The sequence below is a fragment of the Xenopus tropicalis genome, chromosome 1, assembly GCF_000004195.4.
Source record: "Xenopus tropicalis strain Nigerian chromosome 1, UCB_Xtro_10.0, whole genome shotgun sequence".
Classification (NCBI taxonomy): domain Eukaryota; kingdom Metazoa; phylum Chordata; class Amphibia; order Anura; family Pipidae; genus Xenopus; species Xenopus tropicalis.
Genome location: NC_030677.2, coordinates 177,560,736 through 177,586,577, shown reverse-complemented (window position 1 = coordinate 177,586,577; position 25,842 = coordinate 177,560,736). Strand labels below are relative to the sequence as shown.

Below are 25,842 nucleotides of genomic sequence, written 5' to 3'. Positions count from 1 at the left end.
ATTTTTGAACCAATGTAGCAGAAGCCAACTGATTAACAGATCTTTGAAGAAGCATTGTTTCAAGCGACAAAGCCAGCAGTTCAGAAGGGACTTGCTAAAAGAGCCCCCATATCTAGCAGGTGTATGCTTTTAATTGCTTTAGAGAATGTCAGAACTGTTATTTTGAGCTGCCCCTCACACCTATTGCTTTAACTTTCCCTTTAATTTAAATAAAACACCTGCAGCTGGCTACAACTAGGGTAGCTGAAACATGTCCCACAGATGGATTTAATGTAACATTTTGGGCAAGGGGGCTAAACAACGGGGGCTGGAAGGGTTTATTGCACAAGTGGCTGTATTGCATTGATTTAGCATACAACTATAAGTGCATACCATTCCATTGCAGGTAGAAATGTATTTAATTAGGTGGGGTTCTTTGGGTTTTACATATTTAAAGACAAATCTTTCTTATTGTAAGCATTTCTGCTATTGTTAGCAAAGTTGCTATAAAGCAAGTACATTAAATGTCCCATTGCCTCCCACTATCAGATATCTTCACCTATCTACTTTTATTTAGGTGTAGGAGGCTTCAGGAAAGGAAGAGGTTAATCTCCAATAGAAATGTAAGAGAAAGAAAAAGGTATTCCTAGGGGAGTGATTTAGGGAATAAAGGGAGCTTGTGAAGGAGAAACGCATCCCCCCATTCTTTCATGAATATCACCAATTCCCTTTTTCAAAAGTTTAATTGTAACTTCTTTTCTTTTGAAGGTTCCTGCAGCAGCAAAGAGATTTCAGGTATTGTAAAAAAGCCGAGGCAGCTTGAGACCTTTATCACTGCGCTCTTGTGTGCAGCAAAGTAGTCCTGCTAGCAGAATCCATTCCTTTTGTGGTACAAGGTCACTCTAATTTCCTCCCTCTGGTTTTCATATTCCCACAAGGACGACCAATCCAAGTGCTATCATATCCTGACACAATGAATTGTGGAAACAAGCCTGTATTTCTCTCTCGTTCTCTCTCCCTTTTTTCTGCACCGTGGCTGAACTGAACAGCGGACAAATCCCAAACTAGTAACCCTTCCAGTACCTGATAGCTCTGCATATATTTGCGCCAGTAACATGCGGACAAAACTGGATTTATGAGTTAAAATGCTGATTGATAACATAATGCTTTGCTTATAGTTGTCAAAGACCTTTACAATGGATATTATATAGTTTTTCTTGGTTCCAGCTGCAGGGCAAGGAGAATTGCTGTGTTCCAAAAGCTGTGAAAACCCACTTCTAGAATCCTCAATTACAATTAGCAGCTAAGGCTGTGCAGGGGTTTATGGGAGGGCAGAATGGCCACTTGCATGAAATCAGCAGATTTCAATTCAGAGGTGCAATTGTTTTGTCACCCACTTCTTAGAGCTAGAAAACTGCTCCAAATTGCCCTGACTGCCTGATAATTGTTATATATGTATATTATGTATATTTTCAGTATATACAGACGGAGTAAACTTTCTTTTGGTATTAAAAAAAAAAAGTCACACAGTCACAATCAGAGCCTTTATTTCAAAAGAAAAAGGATGTGATTATGATATTCTGTTTAAATGGAGGGAACCAAGGGGACCTGGTGTGCCTAAAGTATAGATATTGTTTACTCCGTCATTATGTAAGGGTTGTCCTGTGAAACTTCAAATTGCAACCCTTAGTATCCCACTGACATGAAAAGGCTGTAGTGAGAGGATTATGGGAGTTGTAATTTACCAGTAATTGATTGGGTAACCTTGCATTATGTACTCCCACCCTTCTCCTAGTTGGGATCCTTCTCTTCCCTACCTTTGTTCCTGACACTCTTGAACTCTTCACCATAATCCAGGAAAACTTTTTGTAAAAAATGCACAGAAGTTAAAAATGTCAACATCAGCTACAATGTGACAGAGAACTTCACAAAACAAGGTGTACAGGTGTAAATAAAAAAAATGACCAGCTATTATCCAGGAAAGCTTAGATGCACTCATACCCAGATCCAAAAGTAGCCTGCTTCTACATGCTTCCCAGGATTCTCTTGCCACTCATCAAATGTGCTCTACTTAATTATGTGCCTGAAATGTCCCACTACAGGACTGTATGTTGGGGAAACAGGGCAGATGCTTTGAGACAGAATGAGAGGGCACAGATTCACTGTTAAGAACAAGAAGACAAAATGTCCAGTGGGGGCACATATTAACAGTTCCAACCACCCTATTAATGACCTTTATACTAATGGGGAACTTTAAATTACACAGGGACAGAAGGTGGGGGAATATAAATGTATGGAAAAATTTGACACCCAGCGCAGTGGCTTAAACAGGGATAAAAGTTTCATGTGCAATTATGAGTTATAACCCCAAGGCTACATGGACGCTTCAAAGGACCCGACAACATCAAATGACCACTGCACATGTCCCTACTGAATATTTGGCACCCAAGTGCTTTCAGAATACAAGATCCTTATCTTATCTTGTTTCAGTTCTCTGTTATCTACTTTCCATTTCACACGTCCATGTCAGATTCCTACTTTGATGTAACTGCTTCCTATTGTGTCTCTGTGTGTATATAAACTGTATATTTAGGTACTGTTTTACAAATTGTAACATCATGTCTGATGAAGAGATGTAATTTTTTTTCAAAAGCTTGCATTTATACATTTACAGCCAATAAATGGTATCACGTTACCACAAAAAGCATTTTTTTCTTTTTTTGCAAAAGACAATCACTTTTCAGCAGAGATCTGTTACGGTTTTAGAAAGCAAAAAAAACAAAAAAAACCCCCAGCCAACAAACCTGCTAGTTTGGCTTGTCTCCACTAAAGCAGGTATAAGAGAGAAGCGGGTGCCTAACTGAGGTTACATATACATTACAGTACCTAGAGGTTGCACTGAATCTTATACAACCCTATAGATATACAATAACATTACTATAGGCTTTTAAGTAAAAGGACAATTCTTGGACCAAACACCATACTAAGTAAAAAGAAAGTTGCTCCTAACCAGAAGAGACATGTACCATAGGAAAGTCATCATTAGAGTGGCTATTGCCTAATTATTTTTAAAGGATTTAATTACATTTTTACATTAATGAAAAAATGAAACTTTTCATCATGCAGGTGTATTCTAAAGTCCTATTTTCACGTGAACTTAAGGCTAAACAGTCAGGCCACAATGATCCGTTGTTAGAGCATCGCCCTCTGGCCTTCGGCAGAACTGCAGCAGCTCATTGGCTAAATCGCTACATACTAAACAATGATAATGTTGATGCCAATTTTAGAAACCACACTGAGCAATGTATTGAATCATAAAGCTTTGATTTTACAGCAAAAATAATGTAACAATTAGCCTTCAGTGGTGTCTATTAGCTCTTAAATGACCATCGTAACTGCCTTTTTTACAGCATTTTCTGCTCTAGGTGCAGACCAATTTGTAACACACAAGACAGGACACATTTTTGTCCTTCATAAACAGTTGTCACAGAAGCTATCTTTGAAAGAGCTATCAAGATCTAGACAAGCTGAATTATATTTGTTCCTGACAGAAAAAAAAATATTTGACCCAGCTCTGGACTAAAAAGAAAAGGATTTATAACCCTCTATTCCTTCTTGCCATATACTGCAGCATTGTTAGGATGATGAACAGTCTGCTCAGTTTTCCGGCCTAAAACATTTCATTTTTTTTCTCTTTTCTCCCTTTAACTGTCTGTAAGAAAACAGTGTCATGCCTAAATTCTGCTACCCCCAGGTACCCAAGAGCTCAGAAGGATAATTACCTTGTCATCTTTGTCATCCTCCTCCTCTTCGTCCTCTAACATGTCCTCCACTACCTGCGGACACAAAGAGCGGCAGGTTACTATTTCATAGCAATACCGCTTTTGGCTTTTGTTAGTTCCATAATGTTTTGATGGGGAAAAAAAAAACCTTTTTTGTAGCACTGTATTAAATGTAATATAAAAGCAGCATTTTAAAGTCCAAATGGAAAGTCTGCCTGGGTTTCTATTAACCTCAAAACTGAAATGTTTTTATACAAAGATAAACATATAGAAAATAATGTAACCCAATCCGCCATGTAATACAAGCTATGGATTTAAGAGTCCCAATGGAACAAATACCAGCATGGAATGATGACAAAAAAGATCAATATAACAAAATTTGGGCACAATGGAATAAATACCGATGAACTACAGTACCCACCATATGTGATGGCTAGTAGTAATTATAATAGTGATGTAAGGTTTCCTATAAACAAAACATTGTGATTCATAGACAACAGACATATCTGGTGTTCTTCTAAGGTTTATTCTCTATGCTTCTTTCTCTTTTTCTCCTTTCTTGACCTACAATCTACCTATTTATAAGGGTACATCACACTCAAAACTTTAACCTACCTGTATATTCTCTTCAAATCAATGACAATAACAATGCACAATGCAAACTGTAACTATGTACTGTATACTGCTATCATTGATTATGCTCAACAAAAAGAAGTTACAAAAAACAAAATAATGTAACCCCAGTTTTAAATATAAGGATATGTGCAGTCACCAAGGAGTTCCATGACAATATAAATATACAGGTGGTGAAACTATAAGGTGATCTCTGAATCCACAATATTTAAAGTTTAATGGGCTAGTTTCCGAGTGTTAATTAGAGTTTTTTTTCTAAATCGAATACACTTGCATATCGAATGCTCACTTGTCAATAAGGAAACTTGTTCAAATAAATAACTCCAATACCTCAATTTTTTTGAGTTTACAAACTCGAAAAAATTGGAAAATTCAAATTGGAAAATATGGCTTGACTTTGCCTAAGACAATTCCCATTGACTAGATTATAACTCACAAGCTTTTAGATGGCATATTTTACATTGAAGTTTTCGGGTTATTTGCACTTAATAAATACCAGACAAGTTTTTTAAACATAATTTGAATTTTGAGTTTTTAAAACATAATTTGAGGTTTTTTTTTTAGCACAAAAATACTCAAATAATGAAAAAAATCTAATTCAAATGAGGGATAAAAAAATCAGGGATAGAATGAGGAAACACTAATCCACAATCAGATGTGATAAATTAGAACAAACTACCGTATATACTCGAGTATAAGCCAAGTTTTTCAGCACCAAAAATGTGCTGAAAAATTAACCCTCGGCTTATACTCGAGAATATGGATTTGAAGATCTTAGTTGCCGGCATTAATATGCGTTGCGTGCACACCCCCTCCCCGTGACGTGCGCTACCACGGGGGGGGGGTGCACTTGCAACGAATAAGAATGCTTCTGCCATTCGAACTGCTGTAGCTGCAACAGTAAATCAGCTAATCATGCTTTGCCTATCACCACTGAGTCCTGTGTTCAGGTGTACTGTTGGCAGAAATGCACAAATATAACAACCTGCAGCACAAAAGGTACTTTTAATAGTAAGCTGTCCATGCATAGACATTAAGGATTTAATTAACCGGCCTGTGTACGTGTGTTTGTGTATAATTCAGTTGTGTGTGTTTTCCCAAAAGAGTACAGTACATATTACTGCAGATAAAAATGATGATACTCCACATAAATACCACTTACAAATGGTTTTAAAGGAAGTTAAAATATATTATTAAGAGTGCAGGGGTAATGGGCACCCTCCAGTAAATGTGATTTTAGCTGGCACAAAAAAAGAGCATTTGTGGGTGAAGTGAAGTTTTTTTTTTTTCTCTTTAACGTTTTTTTATTGGTGAATAAAGAAAAGTTTACAGCAATAATGTTGCAGTGGTTTTAAATTATACAATATGTATATAAAAAAAAGTAAAATAAATAAAATAAGCAGGTAAATAAAGAAGAACATTGCATCATCACTTGTGCGGGTAGTTTGATGTTAGTTATAAAGTCACCTGTTTTATTACTATGCATTAGTAAATAACAAAAGACAGATAAAGTAGGAAAAGAGGAGAGAGAGGGGATAGTAGAACAGAAGGAGGATATTAAGAAAACACTGTCTGAATACCAGGATATTTTTTTTTTTTTTTTATATAGGTAAAAAAAAAAAAACTCCTAAGGGGGCTATCCATATCTTATTTATAGTCATAGTCATGAGATCTGCAGCCAACTTTTAACTTTGTCCATTATTTAATTACCTCCTAAACAATATACTGAAAAGAAATCATATGCACTTTCCGGCAGGGTTTTCTTCAGAATATTTGCTATTGCCCCAGGAATCCCATTTTGCGTGATACTTGTGCATTAGGTGGTTATTTCTGGCGTTAAAGTATTCCATGGTACTGTTACTGTTAAGTAAGAAAATTACGTCATTTAATTTAGGGATCAATGTTGATTTCCAGTTTCTTGCTATCAGTAAACGGGATACCGCAAGTACATGTATTATGAGACGTTTTTTATTCCAGGGGATGTGGTCTAAGTCAAGATTTAGCAGGGCAAGTCTAGGAGATATTGAAATATTGATTTGAGATAAATCCGTTAAGATAGGAGATATTGAGAGCCAAAATTGGGATATCTTAGGAAAATCCCACCATATGTGAATGAAGGTTCCGATTTGGTTGTAGTGTCTCCAGCATTTGTTGGATGAAGTGGCCGGAAAGATATATATATCTATAGATTTTTGCAGGGATCATGTACCATCTATACATTAGTTTTACACTGGATTCAAGGAGACGGATTGAGCAGACTGATGGGAAAAGCATAGAAAAAGCTTTGTTCCAGTCAACAGGGTCAATCGTGGTGTTGATATCAGATTCCCATTTCTTCATGTAAGAATTCGTTTCTTGTACGTTTATGTCCAACAACCGGGCATGATACTGCAAGATTTTTGAAGGTTGTTGTAGTAAGGTGTAAAGCCGGTTTTGCTCTGTTGATAAGGATTTTAGTTTCTGTAGTGAGTTAGTTCTCAAATAGCTGGATAATTGTAGGTAGGCAAAAAAGGTTGAATTTATTCCTTAAATAGATGAAAGGCTGGAATATACGTTTTTGAAACAGGTCTGCGAAAGTAGTGATATTGGCTTGTGTCCATGCGGTTAAGTTCAGATTATCTATTATTTTTTGGAACCCAGTTATAGGAAAATGAGGGTAAAGACCGTTCTTCAGATTGTCATTATGTATTAGTGAGTCCCAGATTTTAATTGTGGCTGTTGTCGCAGGTAAATTTTTTTTTTCGTCCAGTGCGTAATTGAGGAGGGATCCATATTGTAGAGGTGATTGAAATCTCTGTGGTGGGTATAACTGAGAGTTCTTGAAATACCCATTGAGGAGGATTGTCCATATCAAAAAATTGTTGCAAAAGGTTGAGATGACAGGCCTGATAGTGAAGTCAAGTTTTTAAAACCAGTGACTGCTAGTGGTACAATCCTGTCAGTGCTTTATCTACGCTGAGTGTCCTTTTATTATTTATTTGATTATTGAAACTTAGCAGTAGCTGCTGCATTTCCCACCCTAGGCTTATACTCAATTCAATGCGTTTTTCCAGTTTTTTTAGGTAAAATTAGGTACCTTGGCTTATTCGGATCGGCTTATACTCAAGTATATACGGTGTGCCAGAACATATTCATCTGGCCAAGCTTGCCCCAAGTCAACTGAGAATTTAACCAATTGACAGTGTCCCCCAACTAAAGAGAGGTGGTGAAAGGTTGAAAGCTTTATGAATAGGTAATACATGCCTGTTTCATTTATTTAATTATGAACTACCTGGTCATCGCTTATCCTTAAAACCTTAATGCCTAAATAATAAAATTTATGTTTTAACATTGTACTGTTTCAGAGAAGGTGTTACTCACACCACTGCCAATTTCGTAGGGGCTGATTTACTAACCCACGAACGGGTCGAAATGAGTCCGATTGCGTTTTTTTCGTAAAGATCGGTATTTTGCGATTTTTTCGTATTTTTTGCGATTTTTTTCGGCGTCTTTACGAATTTTTCGTTACCAATACGATTTTTGCGTAAAAACGCAAGTTTTTCGTAGCCTTTACGAAAGTTGCGTAAAATCTTGCGATTTTTCCGTAGCGTTAAAACTTACGCGAAAAGTTGCGCCTTTTTCGTAGCGTTAAAACTTAAAAGGTGCGAAGTTTCGTGTAAGTTTTAACGCTACGAAAAAAGCGCAACTTTTTGCGCAAGTTTTAACGCTACGAAAAATCGCAAGATTTTACGCAACTTTCGTAATGGCTACGAAAAACTTGCGTTTTTACGCAAAAATCGTATTGGTAACGAAAAATTCGTAAAGACGCCGAAAAAATCGCAAAACATACGAAAAAGTCGCAAAATGTTCGTTTTCAAGTCGGAACTTTTCCAATTCGGGTCGGATTCGTGGGTTAGTAAATCAGCCCCCTAGTGTTTACTGTCAGCCTGGCCCAAAACTCACTCGTCACATCATATAGCCCTCCGGTGCAGTCATTGTCACTCTAGCAAGACCCCTCAAACATTTTGCATAGTGATGAGCGAATCTGTCCCGTTTCTCCCGGGGGAAAAATTCAGGAAACAACAGGAAAATTCGCACCTATTTTGATGTGACCACGCCCAATTTGATGTGACTGCAACTTTTTTTGACATTTTTTTGCACCGGATTTTTATGGAAGTTTCGCGAAATAATTCACCTATATGCACACATCAAGAAGAGCCCTGCTCCCCACCTGGCAAACCCTCTCTATCTCTCTCTTCTTCCCTCCCCTCCCACACAACTGTGTTGCCGCACCCCATCACCCTTGTACCCTAGGCACATGCCTCTTCTGCCCACCCCTATTTCCAGACTTGGATATTATTATTATTATTCTGGGAAGCAAGTGCGTTAGTTTCACCTACACACTGGATCAAATCAATATAATAACCCATGCACAGCCCACTTAAATGAACTAAATTACAGCTTTATTGCAGCAGTGAGTCTTAAACTATTTTTATCATGCTTGCTATATAGCCATATAGCCTCAAAATGATCTGTGTCCATTGCTACAATAAAGTTGTTTTTATGTCATCAGTGGGCTGCCTCTGTTATAGTTACCCTGTTACAGTTCCAAAGGTATCTAGGACAAAAAATATACTTTTGCCCCAAACTTAGGCTTATTAGCTGATAATTAACTGTTTTGTGTCCCCTTGGAGGCCAATAGTTTGGGAACCTGAGCTTTATAGGAAACCAGTCAAAGACAGGATTTTACAATTATGTTGATACAGTAGGGTGCTTGACCGACTAACAGACATAGCGGCGGCAGCAGCAATAAGTTTGCCTTTACAGTGAAATACCATAAATATAGGTGTGATTGTACCCCCTGAACACATTTTTAGCATATTGTGACTTCTTTAACCTATTTAAACTCAGCTTTTCTTTATTAAATATACAAATTAAATATATATATGCATTTATAAAACAATATGACTCATCTTAATGCAAACAGAGCATTTACTCCAAAATAACTCTAATCATTTTTATAATAATAGTGTTTGTTAAAAAAGGCAAAAGAAAAGGTTCAGGATCCAGCTTGGTTATAACAAAGAATGTACAAAGAAAGTACTGGTTAGTTACACCATTAAATACATGGTCAGAATTAAATTGAGGAGAAAAAAAGCAATTTAAACAAAGTGAAGAAAATAAATATAACTTTGCTTTTGACAACACTTTGGTGACAAAATTGCAGTAATTGCAATTGAAACCAAAATGTGTCCCCATTTATTTTGTCTATTTTGATTTGTTCCATCCAAATGCCTTTAATAGGCTACTGCTTTTGGCTTTCAGCGCTTGCGGAGAGGTTGGCTGGGTCTTTAGAGTGTTTCAAATACTCATCCAGAGAGCTTTGTAGGTCCTGACCTGCAGGATAAATGCACTAGCTCACCTCTGTATGATGGAGGTGTTTATCAAGGATACATGCTGCACATTATAATGTAGTCTGCCTCCTGTCCGTCTTAACTGAGGTGAAAAGGCCATTTAAATCACCTTTCAAGACCTTTAGGGATAAAAAATGTGGTGATTTCTATGACGGTAGTAAATTATATGGCAGGCAGAGATGATCTTGTTGTTTTCCAATATAAAAGAATACTAGATTAAGTTATTTTTGTCACTGTAACATGGTGCTTTTAGTAAATGTTTTCATTTATCTTGAAATTCAGAGGCAAAGGGTCAACGGAGGGGTAAAATGACTCCATAAAGAAAAGGAATTACTGGGCTGACTCTCTGTTACCATATAGTTAAGGAATGGCACACATCTGTCATCCAAGAGAACATGAAGCATGCTGGGAATGACAACTTAAACTAAACTTGGGCTGAAGTACGTAGCAATATTATATTTTGTGACATGTGAAAAATAAACATTTTCATGCAGAATTAAGTCATCCTATATCACACTGCTTTTAACTATTGGTGTAATATTTATTTATGGTGATAGTTGGATGGAAATGCCATGTAATACTTGTTCTGCTAGTGCCAACATTAAAGGGCATCTATTACCCTAAGAATTAATTCCAAATCATTTTCTATTATGTTAGTTGAGTAAAAGAAACTTTACTTACACTATTTTATTTATTTAAATCATGTTTCCTTTAGTCTTGGAATTAATAATACCAGTAAACAGGCAGACGCCATTTTGTGGACACTGTTATTAAGGAAGGTTTTGTATCACCCCAAAATCTTGTGTACACCCCAGAATGCATTCACAGGCTACTCAATTATAGGCCGCTAGGTGGAAGGGTGGATTACGGTGTGCAGAACTGAAAGTAAAAGTAATTGCCTGCCCTGCCTGAGGCATAGAGGCGGGGCAGGCAATATATGATTGACAGCTCCAATTTTTAAATACATTTTTTAACTGGTATGGATGTTTTAATAAAAAAAAAAGAATTTGAGTTTCAAGCTTATTTTGCAAAGAACTTTTATTATACAGTAAAGGGGTAACAGGTCCCCTTTACTGATAAAAATAGGTCAGTGGGAATCGGAGGCAGGACAGGAGTTTTGCACAAAGCACACACAGGAGCAGGGGAAGTAAAAGGAGAGCAAAGTATAGGTGGTGAAAGGGGCAATAGGGAAATCGGAGTCAAGAAAATGAAATAAGGCACTATAAATGGTAACAGGTAAGAAGCAGAAGCAACAGAAGGGCTTCAATTATGAAAGAGAAGAAGACAACAAGATATCAAGGAAAACCAAAGAATGGGGCAGGAATGAGTAGGAGAGGCAGGAATGTAAAGGGACAGGTAGAGAGAGTCACAGCCACAGGTGTGAGAGAAAAGGTAGAGGCAGGCAGAGGACTGCAGGGAATGCAGGGGGTAAAATGTAAGGGGTGGGTAGGCATACAGGCAGTAGAGAAGGGCAGTGTCAGGAATTATTTTTTGTCAGGCATTAGATTGCAATATAATGTTCTTAGTTGTAATTCATGGGACATTGAGGGTAGGGATATAATTAGATTTTAGTTAGCTTAGCTATGTTAGGGTATGGAGATAGATTAGCTAGAAATTAAACATCTCACTTAGTTACAGTCTCATTGTCAGTCTGCCAGTTATTGGAGTGTGGCCATCAACACTACTGATGGTTTATGGTAACCCCTTCTTCTATGTGTCTGGTCCCTTGAAAATGGACTGTTTAAGAGCTGTAAATGTGGACAGCTCAACATTGTATCCCTTGATATCAGGTTGGATGTTCATTATATTTGGAACATATACAATTTTGTTGTGTCTTCTTGCCAAAAAAAATTGGAAGCTCAAAGCTGTTGAGATCCAGTCACATCAATGGTTACATGAGCATTTGTTTGAATGCAAATCTCATTAGAATTCATGCTTTGTTATACCAACTCTATGAGAATCTGGTGCAACAGTTGTTTGTGGTCCTTTTCATGCTCAAGGAAACTGATCTGACAAATGATAGAAACCCACACAATGAAAGACTTATGAGGTTTTGCGACATTCTCACATGCTGGAGAAAAGAAACTAGAAGGGTTTTAATAAATCTGCTCTATAATGTAATTAAGCCCATTATTTCAACAGGATTTGAATGACTTACAATATTTCAAACAATAAGGAACATTCTTTTTCACTCTCATTTTGTCACCATTACACACACTGCCATGAGTTATCCTGCATTTTACACCATTTTTTGTCGTCTGGCCAATTTTCCCCGTTTTTTTACCATTTTTTTCTGCTATCCTGAAAAATATAAAAGGTGGGGCTTAACTGTGATAAGATTGTGAGCAGGAACACAATTTGCATTATGTTCAACTAAAAGTCATTTTCTATAAACAGGGAGGAATGTAGCAAAACTGTAGAATTACAATGTTTTCATTGAAAATAGTGATGGGCAAAATAATTCAGCAGGCATGGATTCGCAGCGAATCTCAACGTTTCACCAATGGATTTTTCTGCGAAACAGGCACCAAAATGCACCGCAGAAATGTTTGCTGCGCGTCAAAAGAAATTGTTGCGCATGTTAAAAAATGTTCACGAGTGTACAAATAATGTCGTGCGCAACAAATTTTTTTGACGCACAAAATTTTCACTGTTATATAACAATAATTGATCCATATTATTACAGAACATGCAGGGTTGTTCCATAAATACTGCTCGCTCAGGATGGAGCTTTCAATGGCAAATCCAGTTATCTTTACAGAAACGTATCTGTTCGTATCATATTATTTTAAAAAAGTAAATTGGCTTAGGAGTTTTTCCCCTTTAAATTATATTTTTATACAGATATGGATGGAATCAAGTGGTATTAATCAAACAAAGGAAGGGCACTGGGGAAATCAGACAGATTTAATGCAAGCAGTTAAAAGTGACATGACCTTCTGTAATGTCACTTGTCACAGCCTCATATGCCACATAATGGAAGAAGGTCTTGAAAGAAACTGATGCTTGTTTCTGTTCCCTGAATGTAAAACTAATACAGATGACATTTTAAAAGAAATACAAAAACTGTGCAGATATTATATGTCATCTCTTTTATTGCCCATAATGAAAAGTATTTAAGGAGAGAGTGTCCCCTTTATTTCTTCCAAATACACATTTCAGTTTTTAGTATTAATCTAACTTTATACATAAAATAAGAATACATATGGAATGCTAATACTGGTAAAATGTTAGAAACATAAAAACCGAACAGTCATAAGGTTGTAGTTTCAAAACTGTAAGATGTAAGTAACTGAGTTTACTGTACATCCTTAGTAAGAATTTACATTTTTTTTCTTAAGGATATTATTGTTACATAATAATTATCTTAAGAATAAATGAAAAGGTAAAGTATAAATTTAGAGCCTATGATTAAGAATAGCACTGAAGCTAAATGAAACCAAGAAAATGGCTTCCAAAGACAAAAAAGAGGCAAGAGCTCAGGTGCCCTATACTAGGGGACCTCAAACATACGGCCCCCCAAGGTCATTTACCTGGGCCCCATCCCTGGTGCGTCCTCACCCCCGGGCTACTACCTGTGTGCCTCAGTGTTGTCATCACCCCAGAGGGTCAAATCACCATGTCCCACTGGGCAATGCTAATGACGTGTCCAGGGTCATTAGTGTCAGCTGGTGTAACGCAGTGACGTGCCGCTCTGGGGCCAAGGACCACGCTGAGGCAAACAGGTAGTAGCCATGGGTGAGGATGCAGCAGGGGCAGGGGCCGGGGGGGTGTAGTTTGAGGACTAACCATAGTCCAGCCCCTCAGCGGTCTGAGGGACTGTGAACTGGCCCCCTGTTTAAAAAGTTTGAGGACCCCTGCCCTATACAGTTTGAAAGCTCAATTTCCTTTGCACTGAATCAGCATTTTTGTTCAACAGTTAAAATGAAAAATCGTTTTCAAGAAAGTCCAGTTGCTTTAGACTTATTTTTATTCCAAACAAGTTTGACAAATATAAATAAAAAGAGATTTGCAAATCACTTAAACCCTAAATTTAATTGCAAATAGTACAAAGAAACTGAGAAATGTTATTGTTTTCGGAGTCGATATCAGCAGCCTTCTGCGATATTGAGGTTTGTACGATATCATTGGTGCGTGTATGGCCAGCTTAACTATAGTTTTTAAAGACATATTGTCCCATTCTTATCTGATCTAGTATTTCAGCTGCTCAACAGACTGGGGTCATATTTTCAGTGGTAACAAGTAACTCCAGGCTGACAGACTGTTATATCACTAACCTAGCTCTACTCGACTGATCCTCGCAACATGGGTGTGTGTTGAGCAGTAGGGTGGGCCCTGTGCCAGGACTCATCAAAGTGAATTTCATGGCTCCCCAAACTAAATCATATTTCCTGTGTTACTGCATCTGAATAGAAATACATACTGTACATGAATGGCAGCTCTCAAACTTGTCACAATATATTTTTTGCAGGGCATTGGCTTAAAGACTGACTTATGATTAGACTCAGCTGGCTAATCAAGAAGCCTGAAAGCCTGGATAGTTGGTCTACAGGAGAGCTCTGACTGAGAGACATAGGGGTGTCTGTGAATCAAACATACAAGGATCTATGTGCCTGTACACACACATAAGTCTGTAATATTGCTGCAATTGATGTGTCACTGGTACCGAGAGTCACTTTTATACCCTCTTTTGTTGCTCTCAGTGCCCCCAAACCAGGTAATTATTTTTAAATTCCTGACTTGGTGGCAAGTTTTGGTTGAATAAAAACAAGATTTCCTACCAAATAAAGCCTCCTGTAAGCTGATAGTGTGCATAGAGGCTGCCTAATAGCCAATCTTAGCCCTTATTTGGCTCCTCCATGAACTTTTATGGTGCTTGTGTTGCTCTCCAAGTCTTTTTACATTTGACTGTGGCTCACGAGTAAGAAAGGTTGGGGACCCCTGGTCTAGACTTTATATTTTTAATATTATAAAAACATTTCTCACAATTATGCCCCTTTAAATATCCGTACATAGCAAATAAATGAATAACAATAACCATAAAAATGAATCCCTCAAATGAAAGTTTACTTTTGCATAGCGAGTTTTCCATAGTGCAAAGCAGATGTCATTTCTGGAAAGGCTACAAGCCCTGCTTGAGTTTCCACCCCTGGTACACAATGCACTTTAACTCAGACCATTTTCTACAGTGTCATATGGAGTTCATTACACTCATTCAGATTTTGCATCAGCTAACCGCAACATATGTTTGTGTGTCGTTGGATTTACAGCGCTTATGTGAATAGATGTCTCAGGGATGGACAGAGTATGGATGGACTGAGAGGATGCTGAAAGCTGCTGTAGTTTTCCTGGCAACACTCTCTCAGCTTCACATAAAGCAGCACTAGCACTGTGCCGGGCAGCCTTCTGCAGCTGTGCTGGGGTGAAGTGTTATGAAGTGGGACATCTGCTTTCTTCTTGGTCAGATGTGGACATCAGAGAATGAAAGTATATTGAATAATGTTGTTGAAGCAGCTTGTCTAATGGCACTATAAACACTACAACTCCCAACATTCTCGGATAACCATTCAGAATGAAAACTTGATATAGATTCATCAATCATACAGATCCAAGCATTTGCACACGAGACAATGACCAAATACAGCATGGCTGGTGATTGATTTTGACGTTCTGTGTCAGCTAGAGGACTAAGCTTCCAAACTAGTAAATCACAGGAAAATGAGAAGCAATGCAGGTAAATGAAACCGGTAAGAACCGAAAATCCAATAGGAAATAAGGTATGAGAATGGGGTTCCAAAATCCTGTGTTAGGTACAGTTCTTGGTTTCCAAGTCAGTAATATATCACTCACATACTCTGTTATTCTTACTTACAACAGTACAAGGGATATCCTGGAAGAGCAACTAGGAGGTTCTAGGTCTATGTGTTTTGTTGTTTGAAAACATGTAATTGCACCCCTTTAAATGATAGAAAGAGAGGAAAAGGAAAAAGTATTTCATGATCTTCAAAGACTTAAACCCTAAAAATGAATATGGCTAGAAATGCTAAATGCATCTTGTTAAGCATTAATTCTTTGTTAAGAAGACCAGACAGCCCCAACTCTTGTGTATAAGAATATTAGGGCCAAAAGGCTCTTTTATGACAAATACAAGTGCAAGTGGTTGACTGCCAAGGGGCTCCCTAGAGTATATATATATTATATTTGATTTTTTTAAATGTAATTTTTTTGGAAAAATTGTAAATCTAATATATAGGCACCCAAAGGCCTCTCCACAAAATCTGCCATCCCAGGCCCAGAACCCCAGGTGCCTATATATAAACACAGCCCTGACATGTAGCAGCTGGAGGTGCAGAGTACAAGGGAACACTGTACTTAATATCTACCATAGGCAGGCGTAAGTACAGGGAACCCTAGCAGCACCTAACGTGTGTGTCTAAATGATGGTCCAGGGGGCACCTATTTGCAGGGCCGGATTTCAAATGAATGTGCCAGGCTGTGATCCCGTTGCAAGCTGCCCCCCTTCCCTCCTGTGTGTATGTGCACATGTACGGGAACCCCTTGGGAGCTGTGCCCCCTCCCTTGTCCCCTCAACCTGCGCATTACATCACAGATCCCTTTAATCTGTGCCTGTCCCTACAGGATAAACTGGAGCTGCACCGGGGACAGGCGGTTTAATACAGGTGCTGTAGCTGGTAGAGCTCCCTGACAAAGGGGCAGCATGCCACCCCTCAAACTCTGCCACCTTAGGCACAGGCCTTTGTGGCCGTCCCACAAATCCCCTGCTTTTGACACCCATCTCTGCCCTCTCAGTATGCAGTACTGTATACAAGGTGAGGTGCAACTATTTATGCACTATACAACGGCACAGCAACTATTTGTTTTTAACTTTGCTATGTTCTACGCCATCATAAATAAACTCATTTGTTTCTATATCAAGTTAAGAGGTGAGTTCTAAACCCTACAGTTCTAAGCCCATACAGAAGAACACCAATTCTTAAGTGCATTAATTCACACCTTTCTGATGATAGATGGTCCTACTTCACTGTCAACTTATTGTCAACTCTCTCCTCTCTACTGATCTTTAATGAGCAGTTACTATTCTATCCTAATGCATCAGGGGAGTTGTGCCTTTTCATTTCAGCACCTTAGATAAATCAGTTGGCAATGCAAAAATAGATGCAGCATCATGCAAATGGCAGAGACAAGCTAATATGGGAATAGTGACTTACTAGAAAGACAATTCTGACATTTAAGCAGGCTTATTGTAACTAAATACTATATGTATCTATATGTTAGGTATTAAACTGTGACCATCGTGACCACTCTCCCTTATACAGGGAGAGTCACTAATAGTGACCAGTGACTAATAGGTCAAAGACAATGGAAAGATAATATAAGTAGGTGCCCCTAACCTACTGTTAGGTTAGGAGGCTGTTAGGAGATGTAAGTTAACAACATATTATATGATGTAAATATATGCAATTAGTACATTTTACAAAGACCATATCCTTATCAAGGGACCCATTTTGAAGCTGACAATTCTGTCCCTTTAAAATGCACCCGGCCAAAAGCCACATTCTTCTGTATAGACACATTATTGAACCTTATCCGTAAAATGCAATGGGCCGCAATTCTTTGGGCAAGGTCCTGGAGCCTAAGGAAGGCCGTAAAGAAAAGAAAAGGACTCCTGTAGTGACTATAATTAAGTACAGTCACCTTCCTACAGAGTATAGCTGTGACACATTCAGTGTAATATAAAAATAATCATCTGCGCTTTAAAGTGCTTTAAAGAAAAAAACATTGTGTGTAGTTCCTTTTTCTATCAGAGACTGAAACATTACAGATGTGATTAACGCAACGTTACCATAACCAGGGCACTAGACACAGCATTAATTAATATTAGGTCCTTTCAAGAAAGATGAAATACAAAAAAAACTTTTATAGTAAAAACGACCTGACTTTTGTCATAGACACTCAATTACCATTGCTTGCATGCAGGACACATTTCATCTGCAGCTCGGCCAGTGTTTTGTAAGGCACTAATAGGGGATGTGGCTTTGATGTGGACATCTGATGACTGCTGATGAATGGCACGTAATACATGAAACCTGACAAGATCACCGGCCACATTCCTATTAATGGTGCAAGAGGCATTACTGTAAATTTTGCAAGTGAAATTTATATTTGACAAGTGAGCAGTGTGTAACCTTTGGACTAATGTCCGCTCAATATTCCCAGTGTTGAACTACTCAGGCTCTACATGAACAAACTGCCACTTTATCATGCTGTGTTATTAGTTGCATATGCTCTTAAAATGGAGTTTAGCATTGGCATAAGCAAAAAACACAAACTGTCAGCCCTCCAACATCTCTGTCTGTGGGTTCTGAGAGCTCTAGTTTTCATGCCGGAAAGCAATTCCTTATTAAGGTATTTGTCCAGAATCCAAAAATCCCTAATTGCTTTAGCTATGGCCCTCTCCATCAGAACAGGATGGTGTATACCTTATATGTATAACAGTGTCTTACTGAGAAAAGCAGGGTGACAGCCCTTATCCTTATTTAAGTATACTGTATAAATTTTCTATAAAAATGTATATAAATTAAATTTGTACTGTATAAATATGCTATCCCTTCACAACATAGTTTAAAGCAGAACTAAATCGTTAAAATGAATATGGCTAGTAAAACAAACACGGCTAGAAATGCCACACTTTTTATGCTGAATGTAAAGCACCAGCCTAAAGGTTCAGCAACTCTATAATAGTAATGATCCAGACCTTGGACTTTGTTAGGAGTCTTTGACACTGCACATGCTCAGTGTGTTCTGGGCAGCTGATCAGAAGTTAAGCTTAGGGGTCATTGCACAACTAGAAAATGAAGTTCACTGGTCATAGGAAGTGATGGTGCAAAGTGGCAAACACATCCCCCCAGTAGCCCCCCATCTTCTTTTCTGCTGATTCACTGCACCTGCTCTGTGCTGCTGTCACTTACTGAGCTTAGGGGCTGACTCACAATATACTGTATATATAGAATATAAATGTCACAGTATAAGGCCGACTAGTAATGAATACAGATAAACACATGGCAGCTCTGAAACCAGTGTAATTAGCATCAGAATTTAATTTAAATTCTAATTTAAATCAGTCCTGTAGCATCAGCTTATATGACAGGCCAACCTCATTTTCTGCTTGATAATTGGCAATGGCCCCTAAGATTAGTTTCTCAATAACTGCACAGAGCTCACTGAGCATGTGCGTGTCACAGACACTTTCCAAGATGGGGACGATTTTGAAGTCCTGGACCATGACTGCTATTAAGATGCTGAAACTTTAGGCTGGTCAGTAATTTCAGTATAGAAAATATGGCATTTCTAGTCACATTCATTTTTCAGGAATTAGTTCTCCTTTAATAACTAGCCTAACTAATGGTAACTCCATAGTTTCCCTTTACATTTGAAATGATCTGAATGCATTTTCTTTCTCTGTTTATAATATTCTGTTACATACAAACTGCACAAGAGAAACACAAGAAACAAAAAAGGCATACAACACGTTTTTGTCTCTTTTATTACTCTCTGGCATCTTAGAAATGACTTTCTACAGTACTCATTAATATCTAAATTATAGGTTTCAGATGGAAGCTGCAGATCTGGCACAATTTGATTCGACATTTGGAAGCCGTTTCACTGATTTTCTAAATTACCTCAAAATGGGCCTGTTTGGCTGAATGTTTCCACATTCGTTTCTGCTGGGGAATAAGGGACTAAAACAAAATTACCTTTAAACAAAAATTTGTTGCCTTCAGTCACGGAGAGCATTAAAGTCACATGGCGTTAACTGTTTGGATTAAAAGATCCGAATCCTGCAAATATTGTTGGTATTTGTGCAAGCCACTGGCCAAACCTGCATTCAGTTTGTGGATATAACTTACCGTACTTAGCCTCTTAAACATATAAAGCCTCCCATTCTGTATCAAAGCAGGGGCTATGGTAAACCCGAATATAAAATATAAAGGAGATTTAAACCCCAATATAACAAAGGCAAATTTCATTCTTAACAACTTGCCCCTTTTTTAATTTTCAATTATTTGAATGTGTAATTGCTATTGACAGTATCTGTCCTATTGGGCGGCTTTCTCTGCACTGCGCATCCAGATATCATATAGCAATGCAAGAATAAAGTAATAAGTAGGTTTCCCTAAGCCAATTCCCACAATGCCTTGCAAACTGCTTTGATTTTTCTTAACAGGCATATTAATCACAGAACATGCAAGGCATTGTGGGAACCGGAATCCTGGTTAGGGGAGAGCTGACCGCTGCAATATTGTTGTAAATTTGTATAAAGGGAACGCCCCCAATTAATTGTTGTTTTTTTGTAACCACCATATAAATAACCACCAGACAGCACCAGGACTGTGCGCTTTAGAAGTAAATATGGTAAATAAAAATGTGTTCCAAATGCCCTTTTACTGAATCCCAGAGAGCTAAATGGGTTTGAGATTTCATCCATGGCAATAGAATATAAATGACTAATTATAATAATTAAGTACAACTTTGCGAGAGACATGGCTGTCTAACCCACTTGCCCTTTATAAATATATTTTTGGGACCAAAGTATCTGCATGATCATTTTCTGCTGCTATTAGAGCAAAGTATTGGTTTATTTGAAATATCCTAATTAAACTGCATGTTTAAACTAGACTGCACCTTGATGTTCACCAGGCAGATAAAATCCCCATAAAAATGCATTCATTCCTTCGTTATGTAGCGCTTCGTCTGATGGTTAAATTAGTATCTAATACACTTGTAATATTTATAGTGCCAACACTTAGTTAAGCAACCTTTATATAAGATTTATGTTGATTTCTTCATTTCTCATTTAATGGCAAATTATAAAGACCATGTTTCATAAAGATAATTCTCCATTTAAATTCATCAGCCCATTAAATATTAAAATGATGTTTCTTATGCAGTCTAGAACAAATTTGTCCAGCTTCAGCGATTATTTGCACTCATAAAAATTAGGCCTGATTAATAAAATTTAAATGCTTGATTAAGTTGACATTTTCATGTTTCACTTCTGATTTATGAAAATTATGCCGTGTTTGAGCCTCGGCATTAGAGAGGCTTCACAGCGGTTCGGGTTTTTGTCTTGATGCAATGGACACTTTTACATTTGCTCAGAGATGATCTGCTTGCCAGGTCATTTGACTGCCTGCCAGGGTTTGTTACACATGCTACCGGCATTTCTTTGAACAAAATGTAAAATTATAAATGTAAAATTTTGTTCAGAGTCAAAAAGATTTTTTAGACATACAAAATGATACTAACAGGGTTGCCTGCCAATATAAAAAGGCCTGCTGTTTTTGTAAGCAGAAAAACTTTGAATTTGGAAAGGTTGTAGCTCCTTTTCTGCCTGCATGTCACAGTCATTTGATAGTAGCTTTGGGTCTCACTCAGAAATACCATTGTAACTGTCCCACGCCGGGCCCCCCACCAAAAAATCTTTGGAGGGACCTGACACACACAACAAGCCCTCTTCATGCCCCCACTCCCTGCGATCGTGTGCTACCTGCTCACTTTCAGGAGGAGAGCAGCTGGGGATTCCTACAACTATAAAGGAAGCTGACCACACAGTCTGCCCCCCCCCCCCCCCCCCCCGGGGTCTGCTTCCTCTATAGCAGTGCTGTATAACTTCTGTGGTTCCGAAGGCCGGAACTTCTATAGCAGAAGTGGAGGGTCGCTAATGGAAGCTAGTTTTGACCACTCCCCCTTTTTAAACCATACCCACTTCAAGCCACACCCATGTTATCACAATGGTGGTAGTGCAGCAAAAACCCAAATGCTTGAGCCTCACTGCAGGGATATCATTCATATGTGAAAGAATTATATTATGTCATTTTAAGACACACCCTTAAATCCATATGCCTCCTCCTCCCCCCCTGTGGATAGCACAGCAACTCCTCAAAATAGGATTTAAACCACAGCTCAGTGATGACCACTGAACATGCCTGTAGCTTACAGCACAGACAAATGTTGGTGTTTTGGGGCTGACAAACCCCTTTGAAGAGCTGGACATGGCAGTTTAAACTTAGTCAATGACAGGGGGCAAGGGTATATTCATGTGCATTTTTTGCCAGCAAGAAAGTGCCACCAAGGGAGGTTTAATGAAACGTTTGTGACAAGAAAAACCCCTTTCTCAAGAGGAGAAGTATGCTTAATAAAAGAACTTATATAGATTTTTTTTTAATTATACTGATTTTTTGTCTTTCATAGTTTATGAATGCATTAAGAATTTAACACAGTTATATATACGGTACTAATTTATATTACATGTTTTCCAATGTATTTTTTAATGACAATACTTGCAAAGGAGAAAACAGTCTGGAGGTTCTGATTTGAACTTTCTTTTGTCAGAACAGGCTGTTTGTCTGCTTTCCTTACATACCAATAGATAACAAAAAGATTAAAGTTAAGGCTCACTGTGCAGAATGACCTTTATCTATATACCTGTTTGGATATTTATAGAAAACTAAAATGAAAATGTAGGGCATATTTCACCTTTAACATCCCATGAGAATGATTGACTACCAGAAAAACTAGCCTGATAAATAGAAATATAGACAGGATTAAGTTTCTGTAATCAGCTGATATTTCAGATCAAGGCACAATAGTTCGGACATATGTTATGCCAGAGATTTGCCTATAGAATTCACATTCAATATAGTTGGAAAATCCATCAGTGATTTATTTTGCTAAAACTAATTAAAAAAAAAAAAAATACATTTTAGTCAACCTACAAAACTCACAACTATACTAAAGCATTTAGGCTGGAATTGAAATACATTATTTTCTTTTAATTACTTAATCAGACACAATGGATAAAGCAATTAAGCCAAACTGTGAACATGATGGTGCCTTAATTCTAGCCACATTACGGTATATATCATCCCAAACTCATTGTGAAAGGGCTTATATTGTCAAAGGGGCACATTTACTAAGCCACGAACGGGCCGAATGCGTCCAATTGCGTTTTTCGTAATGATCGGTATTTTGCGACTTTTTCGTATTTTTTGCGATTTTTTCGGCGTCTTTACGACTTTTTCGTTACCAATACGATTTGTGCGAAAAAACGCGAGTTTTTCGTAGCCATTCCGAAAGTTGCGCAAAATCTGGCGATTTTTCGTAGCGTTAAAACTTGCGCAAAAAGTTGCGCTTTTTTCGTAGCGTTAAAACTTGCGCGAAACGTCGCACCTTTTAAGTTTTAACGCTACGAAAAAGGTGCAACTTTTTGCGCAAGTTTTAACGCTACGAAAAAATCGGCAGATTTTGCGCAACTTTCGGAATGGCTACGAAAAACTCGCGTTTTTTCGCACAAATCGTATTGGTAACGAAAAAGTCGTAAAGACGCCGAAAAAATCGCAAAAAATACGAAAAAGTCGCAAAATGTTCGTTTTCAAATCGGAATTTTTCCAATTCGGTTCAGATTCGTGTCTTAGTAAATGTGCCCCAAAGTGTTGCAAGGCAGCTACTATAACCTTCAACTATACGTCCTATCTAATAAAATCTTCCAAACTACTGTGATTATATCATGCCAAGAGCTCTCTGAGGATGTCATCTTCTCTGTGCCTGGGGCTATCAAGAGAGACAACACAGTAAAGATATTATGATGTCTTTATTTTTGCCTATCCATAATGTTCTACTGCGTCATGGTTTAACTGCATTTAAAATATGGATCTAAACTTGGTATAATTTCACCAAAATGATATGTGCACCCACAACTTTACATACTTATGTAAAGTACAATAGTAGTGCAATATATTTATATACATGTTTATAATTTTATAAAATATTATTTTGCATTAATATACTTGGGAATCATTGTATTGTGTCTTTATAATCATATGCATACCATAGTATCAAAATATATGATCATAGGCGGAGGGTGACTTTTTTGTTTGGGGAGGCTAAAGATGGGCCATACTGAGTCTGACCTATATAGCTACTGTGGATTCGCTGCTGGTGTAAAAAATGAACTTCCCAACTACCTCTTGCCGTTCCCACTGACTCCCAGGGATACTGTGCAAAAGTGCGGGTGGGGCGGATTTTTTTAACCCTAAAATGCTTAGGATGTAAAAGCATTCATACGTGCACTTCTGTTAGGGGTTCTCTATACATTTGTGTTTGTGATCAGTTAGCTTCAAGGGGTAGTTCACATTTAAATTAATTTTTAATATAAGGTAGACATTGATATTCTAAGACGATTTGCAATTGGTCCTCTTTTATTTTTAATGGTTTTTCGGTTATTTAGCTTATTGTTCAGCAGCTCTCCATTTGGTATTTCAGCAGCTATCTGGTTGCTAGGGTCTTATTTACCAGGTAGTGGTTTAAAGAAGAGATGGGAATATGAATAGTTAAGAGGCTGCATGGAAAAAAAAAACTGTAGCTTCACAGAGCAATACTTTTTGGTCAGTGACCCTCATTTGAAAGCTGGAAAGAGGCAGAAGCGAAAGGCAAATTATTCAAAAACTTATATAGAACGCAGTCTTTAAATACAAAACCAGCACATTATATGCCATGAGGAGCAGTGGGTACAGATGACAGATATTCAGGCCCTGGCACTATAATACTGGCACTGATACACAACATTGGCTCCACTGTAACTAACTAGAAATGAAAAAAACAATGACAAAAGTAAAAGAAAAATAGAAAGTGCAAAAAACCAATCTAATATATAAAAGCACAATGAGCTTTGTCAGGGGAAAAAGTTAACTTACCCTCCATCTGTTAGGGTAGGGGATAGGGATATTATAGATGTCAGGTGACAAAAAACAATTTAATTTCAGCTAGTGGGTGAGTCTTTAGAACATATACAGTACAGTATAGTGCCTGGGTATAGTGCCTGGGTATAGTGCCTGGGTATAGTGCCTGGGTATAGTGCCTGGGTATAGTGCCTGTGTATAGTGCCTGTGTATAGTGCCTGGGTATAGTGCCTGGGTATAGTGCCTGGGTATAGTGCCTGCGTATAGTGCCTGGGTATAGTGCCTGGGTATAGTGCCTGGGTATAGTGCCTGCGTATAGTGCCTGGGTATAGTACCTGTGGGATGAAAACTGCAGCAAAAGTTCAAAGTTGGTTCTTGGGTAAAGTTTCAAGCCTGCAGATTCTTCTTTAGTCTTCAATTCTGCACTTGCCTCCAGTTTGCAAAATCTCCCGATCCCTGTCTGCATATGCGCCTTGATTGGTCAATTTTACTGCCTGTCAAGAAAGCTGTGCTCTGATTGGATAATCCACAAGAAGAAAGATCCAATCAGAGCACAGCTGATTTCTGCAGAACCCGGAGAAGATTTGCAGGGCAGTGCAGAAACGGAGCCAGGTTTAAAGGTGGCAACGCAGGTTTGGGGAGGCTTAGCCTCCCCAAGCCTTATTGAAAATCCGCCTATGTATATGATATAGGGAAATGTGTTTTTTTTTTATACATTTTTCTAAATTTGTATTTCCTATTTATGATATCATGTGTGAGCCTTTCAGTATCTGCTATTTACCAACATTTGTAAATCATTCATGCTTCATGGGGTCGGCTTTCATATTATCAAGGTTTATTTTATTATTTTAGGGGGAAACCTAAGAAAGTAATTACTGGATACTGCTAGAAAGTTGTGTTGCTAAGAAGTGAAATCAGGTAAAACTCCCTTTTTCTGCTTTAGTTCAATGAATAGGGCCTGAGCTCAACAAAATTAAGACAAAGCGTAAATATATAGGGACAGATTTATCAAATGTGAGTTTATAGCTTAATACATAAACATTTACTCATGTTCTATTCAATCCTATAGGATTTAAGAAGCATATTTATCAATTGGTGAACTAACGTTCACTCTTTCACTCAATGATAAACATGCTTCTTAAAATCACATAACAATGAATACAACATGGGTGAGTTTTTATGTATTAAGCTCTAAACTCACAGTTTGATAAATCTGCATGTAAGAAAGATTTATGGGTTTTGTTATTTTTTGCCCAGGAGAACAACTACTTGTCCTTACAAGCAAAGCCAAAACAA

At 37.9% G+C, this 25,842-nt stretch overlaps 1 protein-coding gene across 7 annotated transcripts in view; it reads right to left on the bottom strand.

Annotated features, from left to right (window-relative positions):
- mctp1 (multiple C2 domains, transmembrane 1) overlaps positions 1-25,842 on the bottom strand; it is a 337,656-nt gene that overhangs the window by 41,736 nt on the left and 270,078 nt on the right. For all 7 annotated transcript variants that reach the window (XM_031899650.1, XM_031899658.1, XM_031899659.1 and 4 more), the window contains one exon: positions 3,762-3,815. In XM_031899650.1, coding sequence (XP_031755510.1) covers positions 3,762-3,815 — 54 coding nt within the window. The remainder of the gene's footprint in view (positions 1-3,761; positions 3,816-25,842) is intronic.